This window comes from Mixophyes fleayi, chromosome 5, assembly GCF_038048845.1.
Source record: "Mixophyes fleayi isolate aMixFle1 chromosome 5, aMixFle1.hap1, whole genome shotgun sequence".
Classification (NCBI taxonomy): Eukaryota; Metazoa; Chordata; class Amphibia; order Anura; family Limnodynastidae; genus Mixophyes; species Mixophyes fleayi.
The window spans coordinates 28,548,316-28,569,192 of record NC_134406.1 but is presented as its reverse complement, the minus strand read 5'-3'; the positions used below and the strand labels follow the sequence as shown (position 1 = coordinate 28,569,192).

The 20,877-nt window shown below is 42.9% G+C and overlaps 1 protein-coding gene across 3 annotated transcripts in view; it reads right to left on the bottom strand.

Annotated features, from left to right (window-relative positions):
• The window catches only part of CACNB2 (calcium voltage-gated channel auxiliary subunit beta 2), a 243,637-nt gene that overhangs the window by 144,703 nt on the left and 78,057 nt on the right, over positions 1 to 20,877 (bottom strand). The window contains exon 1 of one of the 3 annotated variants that reach the window (XM_075211927.1): positions 6,852 to 7,438. The exons of the other annotated variants lie outside the window; for them this stretch is intronic. Within the exon in view, the coding sequence (XP_075068028.1) occupies positions 6,852 to 6,899 (48 nt within the window). The 5' untranslated portion in view covers positions 6,900 to 7,438. Of the gene's footprint in view, positions 1 to 6,851; positions 7,439 to 20,877 lie in introns of those variants that run through there. 3 annotated transcript variants of the gene reach the window in all.

The window sequence follows — 20,877 nt, the reverse complement described above, 5'->3', positions numbered from 1 at the left end:
TTTAATAAATATGTAAGTTGAGGGACTTTCGGGAAAACTTTACACTGTACAGCTCACTCACAAGTAAACACACTAACCCTTCATCATCATCATCTATTTATATAGCGCCAGCAAATTGCTTGGCGCTTTACATTTGGGAACAAACACAGTAATAAAATAATACTGGTTAATACAGACATAGAGGTAAGAGGGCCCTGCCCACACGCCTACAATAGTGGCAACACCCTACTTTACCCTAAAGGTGTTCGAGTGAACACTCCCTAAATCAGACTCTCCAGATCAGTGATGGCAACTGGGGGCCGTAGGGCCACATATGGCCCTCTGACCTTTCACCTGTGGCCTCCAGCTCCTACTGTCAGATTTGTTTGTTATAACTTGTAACACTTGTTTAACAATGCATGCTGGTATGTTAATACAGATATGTGCTTCTATCTTTAATTCAATGTATTGTATAACTGATTACTGAGATTAAGGGTAATGTGCGGCCCTTTTAAAGGAAATCAGGATGCCTATTACTGCTCTAGATACCCATTGCATAATGACCTGGACCAATAAGTAATTCTGTCAAACTGACAGAATAAATGGGCAGCTAGCACTTACAACCATCCAAAAATTAAATGTAAACAAAAATAGCCCTCAACCAGTGCTCAGCTTCCCTCAAACACCTCAGCGCTAGACCTGTGATAGATGTTTCAATAATAAAAGCTTTAACTGGAAAAATTATACATAGTAAGTTCTAGAAGCTCATCTGCCATTCTACTGGAGGTGCACTCTGGGAAGTCCCAGCATGCCCTGACCTGCTAGGACTTGTAGCTACCAAACAGCTTGCGAGACACAGACTGGTTAACTATAGTCTAAATCAGGGTTGTCCAACCTGCGGCCCGCGGGCCCCATGCGGCCCAGCCCGCCTGTAAATGTGGCCCAGCAGGAGTTTTGGTTGTGGCAAGGGGGGAGTGCTGTTAATGAAAAAAAAATCCTGCAAAAAAAAAAAAAGAAAATACTTACCTTGCGGTCACTTCAGCTGGTGCTCCGGCTCTCTCCCTGGTCTCCTCCTCCGTGCAGCGCTCACAGTGAATGTCAGGGGTGACGTCATCACACCCGACATCCATTGAGTAGCGCAGCACAGAGGAGTCACCCACGCGAACTATCAGCAGCAATTATGCAATTATGCAATTATGAACTAGCTGTGTTCTCTGTATGTATCTAATATAAATATTAAGAGATGATTGTATTCTTAATATTTTAAACCATTTTAAATGTGCAGTGCTGAGTAGGGTGAAAATATCACCCACTGTTACCCTCATCGGAGGCTGCTCCATGAGCCATTTTTCCCGCCACCTTTAAATCTCTGTATATTGATATTAGTCCTCCTGATGCTACCTATATCGGTGACCATTTCAAACTGGTCAATAAAAAAAATGATTCTTGGGTGCAGAAAGAGAGGAAAAAAAAAGTTTTGGCCATTTAATTCCCCGAACCCCACTAAGGGGCAGATGCAGGTAAGTTAAATTGTAGCTGGTAATGGTACTACTGCTTTAATCATGAGTCTGCAACAGGTTTCCTAACTCTTACTAACTTCATTTCCAAGTAAGTTTAATATGTTAACTATGTTTTCTATGGTTTTTTTGGATGATCAGCTATCGTTAGTGTTAGTGTATTTTATGTGCGGCCCAAACCAACTCGTCGTCTTCCAATGTGGCCCAGGGAAGCTAAAAGGTTGGACACCCCTGGTCTAAATGATAAGTGAAACATGCTGGGGTGCTGCCTTCAAACTGTGAGTCAGGACCCAAAATATTGGTCATCATGTTATCTGGGGTGGGTCGCCATAATTCTTTCTCTGCAAAGCCATTTTGTTCAACAGATGATTAGAGTTAACCACAGGGTTCCGGAACTCACAACTAGAAGTGACCTCTGCTTGCCGGCCTGTAATTATCTTACCACTCTCAGATCATTGGGCCTGGCCAGCTGTGCCCTGCTGAATTGAGTTCTAATAAAGGAAAAGCTGGGTTTAAAACAAGACTGGAAGGTGGAAGTCATATAACTACCTAATGACTCAATTTTATTCAACTGCTCCTTCCCCTCCCGAGAGCCCCAAGGGTTTCTATATGCTGTTGTTTGTCCTGGGGCTCCTCTGTTTGTGTAATAGTTCACCACTTTAAAATGTCTGCAGAAAGGGGAGGGTGGGGGACCAATCAGAAGTCGCAATCTCTGTGATTGCAGTTTCTGATTGGTCATCCCTCCCACATACACCCCCTAGTTACCAGGCCCTGACATTCGACCAGGACTGTCAGACGAACCACGGAACCTCAGGAGAAACGACTGTATGGAGCAAACCATGGTGAATGGATAAGGTGATCCTAGCATCAATGACCCATTAATAATTACAAATTTGCTGGAGTCCTTTGACCTTGTGGCTTACTCTTGCTGTCTACCTACGTAAAAAAAATATCCTACACTTATTAGCTTGTAGTTCCACTAACACACCATTCACACCTGTATATCACACAATTAAATCCTGTTTTACTTACTTCAATTGATGAGGTGTACAGACCCCTGAGCAACATGAGCACTATTTGTAGATACTTGCATTAAGAAAAACAGAAGTCTATAAAAGGCTGTGCATAGTTCTCAACAATAGATACAAAGTCATCACTTATATAAATAGAATGTATGCATCTCATTATATACAGTGTATATCACACCCCTTGCAACAGCACAACTTACACCTTAGGAAATACACTTGATAACCTGTAAATGACTGGAGAACATATAAATCTAGAGATACATGCGATGTGTGTGGCGCTGGAAAATAGAAGCATATATTTAAGTCATTAATTATATCTTGAACAATGTAGACTAAACATTTGAAGAAGAAAATATGAGCCATATATTATATTAGCACATTTAATCCACACTGAAATATTACCAGCAGTACTGTACATATATCAAGTTCAATTAATTATCCCTACTCCTTATTTTAATATGTTTCTATATTCTACCTCTCAGGTCTGTGCTGGCTTCTGTTCAATGCCAACCCTGTTCTGGAGGCACTAGGAAATACAACCTCTCCAATCTCTTGTGGATTTACAATGTAGGTTCCCCAAATATCTGGTGGCTTTACAGTGCAGACCACTCCAAATCTCTGGTGGCTTTACAATGCAGACCACCCCAAATCTCTGGTGGCTTTACAATGCAGGTTCCCCAAATATCTGGTGGCTTTACAGTGCAGACCACCCAAAATCGCATTTGGCTTTACAATGCAGACCCCCCCAAATCTCTGGTGGCTTTACAATGCAGACCACCCTGAATCTCTGGTGGCTTTACAATGCAGGTTCCCCAAATATCTGGTGGCTTTACAGTGCAGACCACCCCAAATCGCATTTGGCTTTACAATGCAGACCCCCCCCAAATCTCTGATGGCTTTACAATGCAGACCACCCCAAATCTCTGGTGGTTTTACAATGCAGACCACCCCAAATCTCTGATGGTTTTACAATGTAGACCACCCCAAATCTCTGGTGGTTTTACAATGCAGACCCCCCCAAATCTCTGATGGCTTTACAATGCAGACCACCCCAAATCTCTGGTGGTTTTACAATGCAGACCCCCCCAAATCTCTGGTGGCTTTACAATGCAGACCCCCCCAAATCTCTGATGGCTTTACAATGCAGACCACCTCAAATCTCTGGTGGTTTTACAATGCAGACCACCCCAAATCTCTGATGGTTTTACAATGTAGATACCCCCAAATCTCTGATGGCTTTACAATGCAGGTTCCCCAAATATCTGGTGGTTTTACAATGCAGACCACCCCAAATCTCTGATGGTTTTACAATGTAGACCCCCTCAAATCTCTGATGGCTTTACAATGCAGGTTCCCCAAATATCTTGTGGCTTTACAATGCAGGTTCACCAACTCTCTGGTGGCTTTACAATGTAGACCACCCCAAATCTCTGGTGGTTTTACAATGCATACCACCCCCGAAACTCTGGTTGCTTTACATTGTAGATCACCCCAATCTATGGTGTTTTTAACTATACAGATCCCAGGCCTATGGTGCAACATACTTGCCTACTCTCCTGGAGAGTCTGAGAGGCTCCAGTATTTTGGGGAGCCCTTCTGGACATCCGGAACAGCAGGCACCCTCCAGGATACCATGCAAGGGCTTATTGACTCGAATTGCCATAAGGGGGCAGGGTTGTGATTGAGTCACCATGCCCCCTCCCACCTTTGCCAAAAAACTATACATATCCCAGACCTATGGGAGCTTTCCTAATCAGACCCCAGAGCTATGGTGGCTTCTCTGATGAGACCCCATACCTATCATCATCTTCATCAGTTATTTATATAGCGTCACTAATTCCGCAACGCTGTACAGAGAAATCCCTCACATCAGTCCTTGCCCCATTGGAGCTTACAGTCTAAATTCCCTAACATACACACACACACACACAGACTAGGGTCAATTTTGATAGCAGCCAATTCACCTACTAGTATGTTTTTGAAACCGTAGAGGAAACCCACGCAAACATGGGGAGAACATACAAACTCTACACCACGGTTGGGAATCAAACTCATGACCCCAGTGCTGTGAGGCAGAAGTGCTAACCACTAGGCCACTTACCTATGGTGGCTTTCCTAATCAGACCCCAGAGCTATGGTGGCGTCTCTGATCAGACCCCAGACCTATGGTGGCTTTATAATGCAGGCAGTCCCCTTGCTCCCCTAATCTCTGGTAGGTTACCTATACACAATCCAGACCTATGGTTGATTTACTATACAGAACCCGAGACCTGCCCAGCTCACTCCTGCTGCAATCACTGGTATCACATGATCATAACACACTTCTATTACAACCTATACAGACACAGTCCACTACCCCACCATCAACCAACATGGCCTGACTACTGAACATGATCATAATACAATTCATCACACTGTATACAGACCCAGGACACAGTACTTGTCAATATGACATAGGACAATTTTGCTAAACTCTGTACAGACACAGTCACCATGCTCCCCACATGACCCGATCACTGCACATTACCCTAGTATAACTATTTTACACTCTATACAGGCACAGACCACTACCCCCACTCTCCCCCAAACATAACTGAATCACTGGGCATAACCATAATACAATTCTACTACATCCTATACATATATAGGGCACTACACCTCCCAATATAATCTGACTATACTAAAGATATAGAAAACTACACCTCTCTACATAACGACCACTGAACATGATTATAATACAAAGATAACACTCTCTATAAAGATATAGATCACTCAACACAAGGTCCTGGCAGATTTAAACTACATACTACTGAAACATATCACACTACGTCTGCTCTGTATAACTGGACTATTGAAGATGATCATAATACACTTCTATTACGTTCTATACAGACTTTGGATACTACATCCCACAACATGACCTGACCATCAGACATGATCATAATATAATTCTATTACTCATTATACAGTCATGAGATAGTATACCTCCCAACGTAACTTGACCACAGGACATGATGGTAATACAGTTCTAATACAGTCTATAATTACACAATTATATTAAATGTTATACAGATATTGAATACTACGCATACTCAATATGTGGGTGGGGCAATACACAATACAAAGGCAATACATCTGCCCAGTATGAGTAATCAACTGGACATGATCATATTGCAATTGTATTACACACTAAAAAGACATAGAACACTACACTCACCAACATAAACTAAATACTCAATACAGACATAGGACACTACACCTCCAAAAAAGACGTGACCACGGGACATGATCATAATACAAGTCTTTTACATTCTATACCGACATAGGACACTACAACTCCCAACATGACCTGACCACTGGACATGGTCCTAAAATTATTCTATTTTACTCAATATAGATAGAGGACACTACAACTCCCAACATGACCTGACCACTGGATAGGATCATAGTACAATGCTATTACACTTTATACAGAATAGGACACTACACCTCCCAATATGACCTGACCACTGGACATTGTAATAATATAACTCTATTGCCCTCTATACATATATAGATCACTACACTTCACATCATGCTGTGTCCACTGGACATGACCAGAAAAACATTTTATTGGATATTAACTACTCCTATTTAGAAAAGAATAAATTCCTCACTACAAGTTCTATTGCAGTGTGTATAGAACTCTCGGCTACTGCTACACTGTAATTTCCAAGGCTATCCATTAACTTCTAAACCAAAACATTAATTACCTACCACAAGACGCTCATTGTCAGTCTAATCATAATACGTGCACATATATACATAAAAACACACTCTGCAGGGACCCACACTGTGGCATACATATTCAGGTAGTGGCCCTCAGTAAGTGCCTGTGAAGTATCTACATATGTATGACGCTAGCATGCAAAGGAAAACAGATGCAGGAGAGCGCTGTTGCTAGGAGACTTTCGCATCTGCAGAGTCCAGCGAGGATGTATTCTGCAGTAATGACAACTTGACATTCCTTCCTTGTTTTTACAATCCACGTAAGCTACAGGTTACTGTTCTGTTTGCAAACCATTCTATGTTCAGAAAAATGACTAACACATACATCCCCTGCTGTAACTATTACAACCAATAAAGTATTGATTCTATATATCTGTTTCAGACTGAAAACTATATATATATATATATATATATATATATATATATATATATATATATAGACGGATATAGACAAATATTATACATGCAACTAATATTTGAATTCAGTTCCACTCCTCAGCTAGTGAATGGCAGATGGAACATTATGAGATTACAATCCATAGGTAACTGTTGAACTTACATAGGAAACCCTCACTCGCCGGCGATGTCCCAGTCCACAGCACTGCATGAAGAGGACAGCAGAGTGCCATCAGCTCTGCACTCCTGTCTGGCTCACCTTTACCTCGGAGACATAGTCCAGGACTCCCCCGTATTACCGACAACAAGTCACCAAACCCCCAGCCTCCACCGAGGTGCACGTTGGCAATAGGAACAGCTTGTGTCTGGGATCTAGACACAATTTGTCATCCACATCAAATGAATCCTCTGGTGCCACAGACGTGTTTACAAAGACCATAGTGTCCTTATCGATGCAGTGTGACAGTATTGTTACTATGCAGTGCAGGCTCAGCACCGAACTGCATTGTTCCAAACCTTTATTATCAGCCTTGTCAATGTAACCAATATTTGTCCACAGCTTGAAGAAGAGTGTAACATTCTGGAGGTGGGATATCACATTCTGCTGCTGTTGCTGCAGTTACATATTGCAATCATTCTTCATAAAAAAAAACCCACACTCACACACACAACCTGTCAACCCCCATCCCCGGGTGCAGCTATAACCCAATCACTGACCATTTCTACACAGCCTCAACGTACTGTCTAATTCATTCTGCATTCATTGGATTACAGAAGCACCCTCAAAATTCCTTCCCTGTGCTGCGCGGCCTTATTACTTGACTCACTTACGTTTCTGCTCACCGACTGTGTGCCAGCATTAACCCTCTAAATGACAAACACTTGTGTAATATATAGACAGCAAATTAACTGCATATATAGGAGACCGATCTATGTAGATTATAGAAACATTATCTGCAGCCAAAAGTTAACTATCCCTTAATGAAATGTGATGTCAGTGTGATATACTATATTACTGTGTTTTCACTAACTGCTCACTGTAATTGTGGCTATTACTGGGACACAGCAGCCTAAACTTGCTGAAATTAAGAAGGGGTGTTTGATTATAATTATCTGGGTGCTAGGACCGCAACAAAAGTATACCTCCCAAAACTGGCCCAGAGTTAATGGTGGTCAAGCAACATCTTGGGGGGCATGGCAACATTGGGGGGCATGCGCAGTGTTCCCCTCTCTTAAAAAAAATTACTTTATTTTCCACGTGCACAACAGGCCCTGACCTCTCTTGCATGCATCCCCAGCTCACAATACTTAGTGGAGCATACCTCCCATGTTCTCTCGAGTTGAATAGTTCCGATCCGCAGGATGATGGACTGCCCTCTCAGATCAGGACTGCCTCATCTAAATCCGGACAGTTGGGGGTATGCAGCAGCACAGAGTGGCCAACCCAGGGCTTGCAAGCCCATGCAGCTCTTTCTACTTTAAAATGTGGCTCCCAGCTGGGAGTAAGACCCGAACATGGTGCTCTGTATCCTGACAGGGGTAGAATGGTCCTCAGTCAGCCCGACTCCCAAGTCATGTGACCTCCTCTGCACAATGCAGGGAGGTCACAGTAGCAGGCAATCCAATCAGGGAAGGAAGAGAATATTTGGTGAGATCTGATGGCATGTGAGAAGGTCTGATTGCACATAAGGAGCATGTAGGGTGGTCTGATGTGGCATGTGGGAATGTCTGATGGCGTATTAGGGGCATGTGGCGAGGAGTGATGGAACATAGTGAGATCTGATGGCATATAAGAGGCATATGGGGTGGTCTGATGTGGCATGTGGGGAGGTCTGATGACATATAAGGGGCATGTCGGGTTGTCTAATGTGACATATGGCAAGGTCTGATGGCACATGGTGAGGTCTGATGGCATATAAGAGGCATGTGGGGTGGTATGTGGTGGCATGTGGGGAGGTCTGATGGCATATAACGGGCATGTGGGGTTGTCTAATGTGACATGAGGCGAGGTCTGATGTCACATAGTGAGGTCTGATGGCATATAAGGGGCATGTGGGGTGGTTTTGTGGCACCTGGGCATCTGGTGGCATGTGGGGAGGTCTGATCAGCATGTACAGGGCAACTGGGTTGACTGCTGGGCATGTGGGGAGATCTAATGACATGTAGGGAGGTCTGTGGGTCATGCAAGAGGTATTTGGTTAGGTTTGATGGCATGTAGAGAGATCTGATTACATATGAAGAGGTCTCAGGGGCATGAGAATGTCACAAGTCTCTAGTCTTGATGTGTCCCGACTGTCTCCATGACGACCCGGACGTCACTTCCTGTTTTCGCTCCTTCCCGTTGCCTAGGCAACGGGGGACGCTGCAGACTTGTAGCGCCGCATCCCGACGTTAAAGGAAGCCGGGAGTGTGCACAACTTTAGGGATCCTCATTAATTAATCAGCCCCTGAGGCTGATTTTCCCCAGGCTGTATCCTGTTTCCTATTGGCCAGTCTCTGCCGGTTATAGTTTCCAATGTTATATAGTTTGCAAATTATATCTTCCAAGAATGCACTCCTGGTTCCTGCGGTAATTTCTTTTGGTGCACAATCTACATCTGTCTCTGCCTTCCTAGACAGCGGTGCCGCAGGGAGTTTTCTGGATCTGGATTTCGCCCGTTCATTGGGATTCCTGCCATTAAGCTCGAATCGCCCATCACTGTCTGTGGTCTGGATGGTGGCCCTTTACCAAAAATATGTTCACAGACACCTCTGTTGCAGCTCACCATGGGGGCGCTACATTCTGAAGCCTTGTCCTTTTATCTTATTGTTCTTCCATTCCGGTGATCCTGAGACACCTCTGGCTGCAGCTCCACAGTCCAGTCATTGATTGGAACAAGGAAGACATCATTCACTGGAGTCCTTCTTGTTCTTCATCCTGCTTATCTGTGCCTGTTCGTCTGCTCCAGGTCCCGCTGGATCAGCTGTCGCTACCCTACCATGAGTTTCGAGATGTATTCTCTAAGCAAGCGGCTGACACACTACCTCCTCATCGAGATTATAATTGCGCTATTGACCTAGTTCCTGGCTCTAAACTCCCTAAAGGGAGATTATACTCCCACTCGATACCAGAAACACAGGCCATGGAGGAGTATATTAAGGAGAATCTTAAAAAGGAAGGACTTTATTAGGTCTTCTAAATCCCCGATAGAAGCCGGGTTCTTCTTTTTGTCTAAGAAGGACGGTTCTCTTCGACCCTGTATTGATTTCCGTGGGTTAAATAAAGTCAGAAATACCTACCCACTTCCGCTCATATCGGTCCTCTTCGATCAACTCAGAAGTGCTTCAGTGTTCACCAAGATCAATCTACGAGGAGCATACAACCTTATATGTATCAGGGACGATGACGAATGGAAGACCACATTCAACATCTACTTAGGTCACTATGAGTACCTGGTCATGGCTTTTGGTTTATGCAATGCACCTGCTGTCTTCCAGGATCTAATTAACGATGTTCTATGAGAGTTCTTAGGACGCTTTGTTGTGGTATACCTGGATGACATCCTGATCACTTCTTCATCCGTGGACCAACACCGCCTTCACGTGAAACAGGTCCTTTCTAAATTTCAGCAGCATCAACTCTTTGCCAAGCTGGAAAAGTGTGAATTTGAAGTCCAAAATGTCTCATTTCTAGGATATATGATCTCCCCGAATGGGTTCTTTATGGATCCCAGCAAGGTCCGAACAGTCTTAGATTGGTTACGCCCAACCAATCTGAAGGCAGTTCAAAGATTCCTGGGCTTTGCGAATTATTACCGGAGGTTTATTCATTCCTTCTCTGATCTGGAAGCTCCTCTTACTGCCCTAACCCCTAAAGGGGCTGATGCCGCTAATTGGACCTCTGATGCTATAGCCTCTTTTGAAGCCCTGAAGCCCTTTTGCCTCTGATCCAGTCTTAAGACACCCCAATCCTGAGTTACCTTTCATCATTGAAGTGGATGCCTCTGATAGAGGTGCTGGTGCTGTCCTGTCCCAGAAGGACCCTCGGGATCATAAATTGCACCCATGTGCTTACTTCTCATGGAGATTCTCAGCTGCTGAAAGAAATTATGATGTAGGCAATTGAGAACGTTTAGCTATAAAATGGGCGTTTGATAGAATGGCGGCACTGGCTGGAGGGTGCTGTTCATGTTATATCTGTGCTCACAGATCCCAAAAATGTGTTATTTATTGAATCCGCCAAACGTCTAAATTCCAGACAAGCACGCTGGGCTTTGTTCTTTACCCGCTTCAAGTTTATTATTACTTATAGATCTGGTTCCAAGAATGTTAAAGCGGATGCACTCTCCCGCAGCTTTATTTCCTCTCACGCTCCACCCGCTGTTCCACTTCCTATTATTCCTCCATCCTCAATTCATACAGGATTGACCCAGGATTTTGGTGCCACTCTCCACCATTTCCAAAGAATCGCCCCTCCTGAGACTCCTTCGGGTAAATTGTTTGTAACAGTCCATCTCAGGAAGGCTGTACTATCTGAAGCTCATGACAACAAAATTGCTGGACCTCATGGAGTTTTCAAAACCACTGATGTCCTTCTGCGTACAGTTTGGTGGCCCTCTTTGACCGGGGATGTTTAAGAGTTTGTGCTCTCTCTTAGAGATTGTGCAAAAAATAAGCCTACCAGAAGCTCTCCGTCGGGTCTGCTTATGCCCTTGTCTACTCCAAGTAAACCTTGGTCACATATGTCAATGGATTTCGTTGTGGATTTACCCTGGTCATCCGGTCACAATACAATATGAGTGGTGGTAGATCGATTTAGCAAGATGGCCCACTTCATCGCTTTGGCAGGTCTACCGAGTGCTCGAACTCTGGCATCACTATTTATTCACCATATCTTCTGTCTCCATGGTCTGCCTGAAGATATTGTATCTGACCGTGGGTCTCAGTTCATCGTTCAGTTTTGGAGGTCTTTCTGCACCCACCTTGGCATCAACATCAGTCTGTCATCTGCCTATCATCCACAGTCAAATGGACGAACGGAAAGAGCCAATCAGTCATTGGAATAATTCCTCCGATTATATATTTCCAAATTTCACAACAATTGGTCTTCTTTACTTCCGTGGGCTGAATTTGCCTATAATAACTCCTGCCATGTTTCCACCTGCACATCTCCATTCTTTTGCAACTATGGCCTTCATCCCAGGTCTAATTCTCTTTCTTCAATCAACCCTTCTGGTTCTCCTGTGGTACGTCATACAGCCTCCCGTCTCAGAATTATTTGGAAGAAGGTCCATTCCGCCCTGCTTCAGGCCTCTTCTCTGTCAAATTTTTTTGCAGATCGTCTAGGCAACGGTCGGGACGCTGCAGACTTGTGTCCTGACATTAAGGGCAGTCGGGCGGGTGCGCAACTTTCGGGTTCCTCATTAATTAATCAGCCCCTGAGGCTTATTTACCCCAGGCTGCATCCTGTTTCCTATTGGCCACTCTCTGTATATTAGGCAGGGAGGGCCTAGCCTCCCTGCCGGTTATAGTTTCCAGTTTCTGTGTGCTAGTCTGCTCCTGTGCTCTGAACCTCTTTTGCTGTTGGATTCCCCTTGTATGACCCTTGGCCCTGTTTATTGTATTTGATTCTTGCCTGTTGCCCCGACCTTTGCTTCGTTCTGTTTTTGCTGACAGCCCTGACACCTTGCCTGATTCTGATCACGGTACCTGCTTCGGACCCTAGACCTTGGTCTGTTTCTGACCACGCCTGATTCTTCTCCTTCTATAGATAGTATCTATAGATATTTTTTTCGTCTCTGACTGGTTGTCCACCCGTGCATTCGAAGCTTTACCATTCACACAATCTCCAGGCAATGATCAAGAGATTTAACTAGTGTCTCTAATTAAGAGCGGCCGGACTGTTCACTTAAGTTAAAACAAAAGTGCCCCATCCTTAGGACAGCAGCATATTGTAACAGCCTCCTGCCTAGTGCTGCAAGCTCTGGCCCTCCTTCCCCCAACTCCCACTCTGTACGAGCAGTGCAGACATAATTGGTACAAAATGACAGTAGACAAGAAGGGCAAGTTCTGTATTTTGATAGGAGAGATTTCAACTTTCATCAACATATTTATATTTTAAATAGATACATACTGTAGAAATATAATATGCATCATATATAGCAAACATTATATAGATATGTTCTGCTCTGGAAAAAAACTACAAATCAGTTTTCTTCATATTTTAATCGTTTTACTAATTAAATTATATTTCTTTAACCACTCGATGGCCGGAAAGTTTCCACCAGCCCCAAGTTATCTTTTTGTGATGCATCAGTTCAACAGGAAAAACTTTTTTCCTAATTTTATTTAGTCTGCCTAAATGAGTTTTACGTTGCTTTTACTTGTCTGGGAAAGACATGTTTTTTTATGGTTGTAAATTGGAACAAATATATTATTATTTCATAAGCATTAAAATAAGGTAAATACGGTAAAAGGTAAAAAATAGGAAACTTAAATGACTGTTCTCCTAATTTATAACTGTCGACAGGTCCTGTTTGTGAATAGGACGCTAGCCTAAAAAAGGGGGCATTGTTCTTTCACATTGAGGAAGCGCCAGGGGTCTACCACTTGTAAAGCAGCATCCTTTCAGCGCTACTCCCTTACAATCAGGACAATCTGTCTTGTGCAACCTCTTATATGTGAAAAGGGGAGGTGGTGGCGGGGCATATAATATATATATATATATATATATATATATATATATATATATATATATACATGTCCTGCCTCTCTGTGAGGTTAGATAACTTCTAATCGTGATCTATTGCTGCTGGGAGGCAGGAGAGAACTCTCTTGCAGTAATATGACCAGTTTGTGTAGGGAGAAGCCCATGGAAAGCCCAATGCAGATTCCACAGCATAGAGATTCCATACACCTGCTATGGTGCCCAGAGGTACAAGGGGCCCGGTGAGAATCAGCTCCCTAAGGCTAAAGGCATATCGGAGCTCTGTGCGTTCATGTGTATTAGCCCAGAGAACGCTGTGTTTTTAGGCTGTGTTTTTCTGAGCATAAGTACTGAATTTCTAAAACATGTTTTGCTTTTGCTTAGTGAACGCTGCTGACAGCAGTCATAGAATGAGTGTTTGTGTGTCCAGAACTTAATGTTTGTACTGTCTGCTATGTGCAGGAAAACAGCATACAAGCGCAGAGTTTCCTAGGCCAATAAATGTATCTGCACAATGTGCCCACAAGCCTGCTCAGTGGCGTGAGCATTTGCTATGATACCCCTTTATTACTATACTTGTTATTCCCCTTTCTGTACAGACTGCAGATCAGTGGATTCAGATGCAGGAGCATTGCCAGTGATATTATAGCAGGCATAACTGACATGCAGTGCTTTGCCATTTCAGCTTCTATGTAAGAACCACTACTTTAGACATTAGGCCACGTTCCCAAAAACTGTGTTAAATACATACTTGCCAACATGAATTGCGTCATTAGGCCCCGTCCCTCTGCTAAACTATACCAATTTGTCATAATACAGCAAGTGGTTGGGTCAGGATGACACCATTAGTCCCACCCCCACCCACTTCCCTAGCGAAGCGGTTGCCTGGCCCGCTCTCCCGGGAGTCCGAGAGAACTCAAAAAAATTCGGGCGTCTCCCAGACATTCCAGGAGAGTAGGCAACTATGGTTAAATATGTCTTTAAATATTGTGTTATACATGACTGCTCTGTAGTCAAATTCACAAATGTGACAAACTATTTTTGTGAACTAGAATGTAGTAGATTAAGAGTAGAATTTATTACTTTAAATCTGGCGATTACCTGGAGTAATTACTCTACAGCTTTATCTATATTGCAGTAAAATTGTGAATGTTTGGAGCTATGAAGATAGCATCTTTTGATAATAAAACTATTATCGCATTCAACCTTGTTTCAAATAGAATAACATATAATGCAAAAACATACTGGTAGTTTAATTGGCTGCTATCAAATTGACCCTAGTCTCTCTGTCTCTGTCTGTCTGTGTATGTTAGGAAATTTAGACTGTAAACCCCAATGGGGCAGGGACTGATGTGAATGAGTTCTCTGAGTGCTGCAGAATTAGTGGCGCTATATAAATAAATGGTGATGATGATGATGATATAATGCAATGTGATTTGAAGCAAAACAAACATAATAGTTCACGTTTTGATTTCAAAGAGTGGTAAAGAGATGGATTCTCTCCACTCTCATAGTTCTGACATGCACGAATATGACAGGTATGAACAAACCAATAACATACTCTTTCTGAGTCACTTAACTTGACAAAGCACAAGGGCTTTCCGGGAACAGCACTTTGGTTATCTCTTCTAATAGAACAATAGATCTCTTCTGAAGATTCTATGAACAACACTCCTTCCCTGTTACATAAGAATAATCCAATATGGATTATTTTCCCCTTTCCCCTTTCCCCATTCCCCTTTAGTTTCCCCTTTCTACTCTGGTGAAATAAATCATTGTTCCTTTGGGTGGGGCACAGTATATCGATGCCGAGTACCCCGACAAGACTTACCCTGACATGAGGACGACTCCTCTTCAAAGCGACTTCACCCAATCACGAAGAAGCCGGCTCCACTTCATGACGTCATTCACCACGGCAACGATATTATCGCTGTAATTAAAGGGGTAATGTAAGCATGCACCAATGTACAATGTAGAAGGCTTTGTAAACTACATTGTACATGGCCGCATACTTACATTACCTCCTTAATAACAGCAATAATACCGTTGCTGTGGTGAATGACATCATGAAGTGGAGCCGACTTCTTACTTGATCGTGATTGGGTGAAGTCGCTTTGAAGAGGAGTTGTCATCGCTAATGGTCAGGAAGGAGCCCTTCGGAGTCCTCATGTCAGGGTAAGTCTTGTCGGGGTAGTCGGCATCGATATGCTGACTACCACCGGTTTATTTCACTGTAACTTGTGTTACAACTCACACGTGCAATGCTTTCCACTGAAAAACTTTGCTTTTAGGATTTTACTCACTCTTTCTCTTTAATTTCTCAGTCCCAAAGTTCCTATTTATCTATCTCTGCCTGCACTACACCCTTGACACTAAAGCATAGTCCTGCAAAAGGGTTTTTACAAATAAATATTCAGTTCCCTGTCTAATAGTAATATCAGATTCGGTTTATGTAAATAAGTAACATAACAATTGGTTGTTACTTATCCCACTGGTCACCAGCTTTCACCGGCAGCATAGCTCCTCTCAGGTATGGAGTCTGGCAGCTGCTTCCACTCCTCACCAAATGGCCTCTTATTCTCTCTCATAACTTCCACTCTTTGGTGCCTCTATCACAACTCTGCTCTATGAATCTGACAAGCCTTGTCTCTCTCTCGCTGTCTCCCGTCTCTAATTCCGGCTCACACATGCTTCTTTCGCCTCTCTCAAGATCTGCCTTTTTTCTTCCCAGCATCCCTTGCTCACTTTCCCCCTCTGTGCCTCCTCTGCCTGACTCTGAATGTCAGATTTCTTCCCAGGCCTGCTGAGAGATGTAGTTCTGTGACAGCCGGGACCCGGTCAGTTGCGAATGCACGGCCCTTCTTGGGCGCCGGTACTAAATAACTTTTACATAAAGATTAACTGTGTCCACTCAAGGAAGGTCATATCTGGTGGCCCTTGGGCCTGGAATGAACCAGGATAAATCTCTTCTCTCTGCAGTCAGGCATCAGGATTACAGGCAATTCATTCACAAATGGTTTATCAATATACACAAAATTCCTAAGGGTTATAAAGGTGGAAATCTTTTAGTAATTGGTATAAGTTATGGAAATAAATCAGGGTACTACCTTTTTAGAAATTGTCTTAATTCTTTTAATTTCAAAACTAGATTGGAATGTGATGAGAAATAGTGGTACCAGAATTTCCTGAATACATGAGCAGCCTTCTCCTGGACTGGTAATTCATATCAGGCCAAAAATCTATATAATCATCATCATCATCATCACCTCCCCAGCGCCATACAATCAACAAAATATAAACAGAAGAAAAAAGAAATATGCAAGGAGCATGAGAAACAATAGCAACAGTAACGATCTATACAAGATTAGACAATAGAAAAAGCTATGTTAGGAAACACTAGAACATAGGAAAACCTTTCAAAGAGGTCAAGGAGACAAGGGGACGGAGGGCCATGCTCTTGAGAGCCAACATCACGAGGGGTGACAGGCATGTACTCATATGTATAGGCAGTGCAGTGTGAAGCAGGACATACCTTCCAGCTATCCTTACAGTCACAAAAAAGTCCTGAATTGGGACTGTCCCACAAGAATCAGAACAGTTGGCTACCATTTAGATACCGTTGACCACGCACTCCTTTTGCAAACTCTCAAATCTATAGGCCTATGTAACACTGTCCTCTCCTGGTTTTCTTCTTACTTCACCAACCGCTCCTTCTCAGTCTCTACTCATGATTCTACATCACCCCCTCTTCCCCTACCTGTTGGCGTTCCTCAAGGCTCCATTCTTGGCCCCCTGCTTTTCTCCCTCTACACCTCTTCCCTTGGTGTCCTCATCCGCTCCTTTGGCCTCCAGTACCACCTCTATGCTGATGATACCCAAATTTATCTTTCATCCCCTGACCTCTTCCCTTCCCTTCTGTCTCGTGTCCCCTACTTTCTCTTGGCCATCTCATCTTGGATGTCCCAACGCTTCCTTAAACTCAATATTTCCAAGACCGAGCTCATAGTCTTTCCCCCTGCCAGGACTCTCACACCTCCCCCCTCTCTATTTCTGTTAATAACACTACCCTCGTTTCTGTCCCCCAAGTCCGATGCCTTGGGGTCATCCTGAGTTGGATTAACTATAAAGAGAAAAAGAAGCAAAAGTTTCCCGCGCTCTATAGGAACTAGGCGCTTCCCATGGCTATACCACTTGAGGACATGTCTGCCAATCTTGGGACTGCCTGTTCCTAAAACAGAAGGTGAGCCAACCACTCACTTATGCCAGTAAGAGCATGATTCTTAATACCACTAAGTAAGGGGCAGTAGGGTTCATACATACTGATGCTTACTATGCACTGATAGTACATTTGCATAATTTACAATGTACACTCCATTACAGTGAGGTAATGCCGGGCGATATGCGAGGGAGGAGCTGCATGCGCAGCAGCTCCATTTCGGCGATGCCGAAATGTAAAGCAGCCGCGGCGCTGTCAAAGAATCGTCCGCGGCGGTGCTGTATAGAGTAAATGTTTTGCATGTTTAAATACATGCTTTTGTGGCCGTTCGATCTTGGAGGGGAGGGGCTTCTGGAGAACCAGAAACCCCCCCAGCGTGCGCTCCTGCTGCACGCAGAGAGTGGCGGTGCAGCAGACGTCGATTGAGTGCTGGGGGGCGGGGGTAGAGGTGGCAGGGAGGCACAGAGTTACATGTGTTTTACAGTGAACGCAGGTTGTTCTCAGTATACGTGCCTTACCGACTCCGGCCCCGTATGTCTGCACTGTCATAGAGACATAAAATAATCACAAAATAATTACTTCGGTTCTTCGGAAACTTCACTGATTACCAAGAGTGCTCGTCTTTCCCATGAACTCAAATAATGGCATCTACTATGTGACTATTTATTATATTAGTGTAATAAGCAGTGTTTTATTGTCCCTGAAAATGTCCCTGTTTTCTAAATTAACTAAGTCAGCAGTGTGATTTCTCATTTTCTATATACTGAATGCAATTTTCACCTGTTATATCTGAGTGCCCGTCTGCACAGTATGGTGCTCAGTGGGCTCAGGTGCATTAGCGCAACAGCAAAGTGTCCATGGAAATTATTTTAAAATGTTGGCAAGAATGCTCTGTGTAGTCTTCAAGTGTCACTATGGTATATTTACTGATCAGTGATGGGTGAAACAGGTGTCAATAAATTTACTGTATCAACAGACTAAGGCATCTGCCAACATTGTAAATAAGCCACGCCTTCATTCAGACAAGGAAACGCCCCTTCCACCCAAACCATTTGCCGATCTGCCCAAACCCCACCAACACACATATGGCTTCTGGAAATCGAATAGATCTGATGTCTAGAGATGCAATAATCAGTTTCTCTGTTCATGCTAATCTTAAACATTACTGCAGTTTGACCATTTGAATTGTGCTAAATGGATCCAGATTTGTCAAACATAAAGACCAGGGCCCAATCTATGGAGGAGATCGAATTGCCGGCGATGTAGCGTGTGGACATCGCGCTGAGCACATTACCGGCAATTACGGTAGAAATCTCCACTCATCTGAGGTTCAAGGAAAAATGAGCGTAAACTTCTGTCAGATCTCCACCATGAAGTGTCTCGTGGACGCTAAGGTGAGGAGTTTGTATGTTCTCCCCGTGTTTGCGTGGGTTTCCTCTGGGTGCCCCGGGTTCTTCCCACACTCCAAAAACATACAAGTAGGTTAATTGGCTGCTGACAAAATTAACCATAGTCTGTGTTTGTGTGGTAGGGAACTTAGAATGGCAAATGCTCTCTGCTAAGAGAGTGTAATTTGGTGATGTTATATAAACAATATTATTATTGTTATCAACAACAATAAAATAATCACTATCCAACTGAAATATATCCACATCAATTGTGCTTGCCATATTGGGGTATTTCCTGACTAAACAGATCTTAGGAAAAATAAAACATAGCAAAACATATTACCTTAAACATGATACACGTGTTCATAAATTATTCTGTGCATTTGTTATGCTAACAATTGAGTTACTACCTATGTAAATCTAATTACTGCCACTAGATGGCAGCATTAATCAAATTATATTTCACAGTACAGTTTCTATTCAAATGTGTTTAGATTATAAAATGTTGCCATTTTTTTTTCAAGCAATTCTCAAGCCAGTTCCTACTTTACTGATAATTTTAATTGTTTTCATCTTCAGCTATTGCAGAAAATCTTGGGAATTAAACATTCAAACATTGCAGTGCCAATGATGTGTCTTTTATTGTCTTCATTGCAAGACTTAGGGCTAGATTTACTAAGCTGCGGGTTTGAAAAAGTGGGGATGTTGCCTATAGCAACCACTTAGATTCTAGCTGTCATTTTGTAGAAGGTACTAAATAAATGAAAGCTAGAAACTGATTGGTTGCTATAGGCAACATCCCCACTTTTTCAAACCCGCAGCTTAGTAAATCTAGCCCTAAGACTCACAGTGAAAGTTTAATTTTAGCAATACGCTTTCATCCCATATATTTTCTTTGTATTTATGTCTGGAGCTGGCCATGCAAGTTGTGATATCGCAGGTGATAACGGGTAAGATATTGCAGCTCGTGTGACTGCGACGCCTGATAAAGATCCTATTGGGAGTGATGAGAAAGGCAGTTGGAAGCGGACGACTCACGAACGCGGTCACAAAAGTCCCAGCTGAGACTGACTCATTGGAATACAGACAATACTCTTTGTTATGACTGTATAATAAATGTATAAGTAATATCTTTAATACATATATACAGGCTCGGTGCTAGCATGTCAGAACCCCCCTGCAAAAAAATAAATTTGCACCCACCTCTTTTATAAATTATTTGTTCGTTCAATAATGGTTTTTCTTTTAATACAAATGATATAATACACTTTACTAAAGAGAGTAATACAAATAAATACATTAAACAGCAAACACAAATTTCTATATGAATAATATAAATGAAAAATATGTATTCACATCAACCCATGGCGATGTGTTGACGTGAAGGGGTTAACACAGCATCTTGGGAGGTTAATCGCTCCTGTGGCACAGATTCCACCTGCATTTCCACCTATAACCACTAGAGGGACTGAGCACTATGAAGACTAGCGCAAGTGTTCAAAGCGTCAGTACATTTATAGTGCATTCTAAAAATGTATTTACATGCCCTGTCGCTAATGGTCTGAAAAACAACGTAAGCTGAATGGACCTTTACACACACATTCTAACAAGCCATCAGTTTGCTTTGCATCTATGTCAAAGCAGTCTGCAATGTTCAGGAGTGTTTAATTCATGTTCGACATCTAATTGAGATACATTCTTTAGCACATGCTGAACACATTGCAAACGTGCTGTGAAAGCGGAAGACAAAGTGCAATGTTTCGTCTACGCCTTTAACTAGCACTGTTTAAAAATGCATGTTTGCACCAGCTGCAATACTGATAACTGCAACATTGTTGCAATAAAGTAAAAACCTACCTGTAAAGTTTTACTATAGTGAAAAGGGCAGAGAGGGGGATGG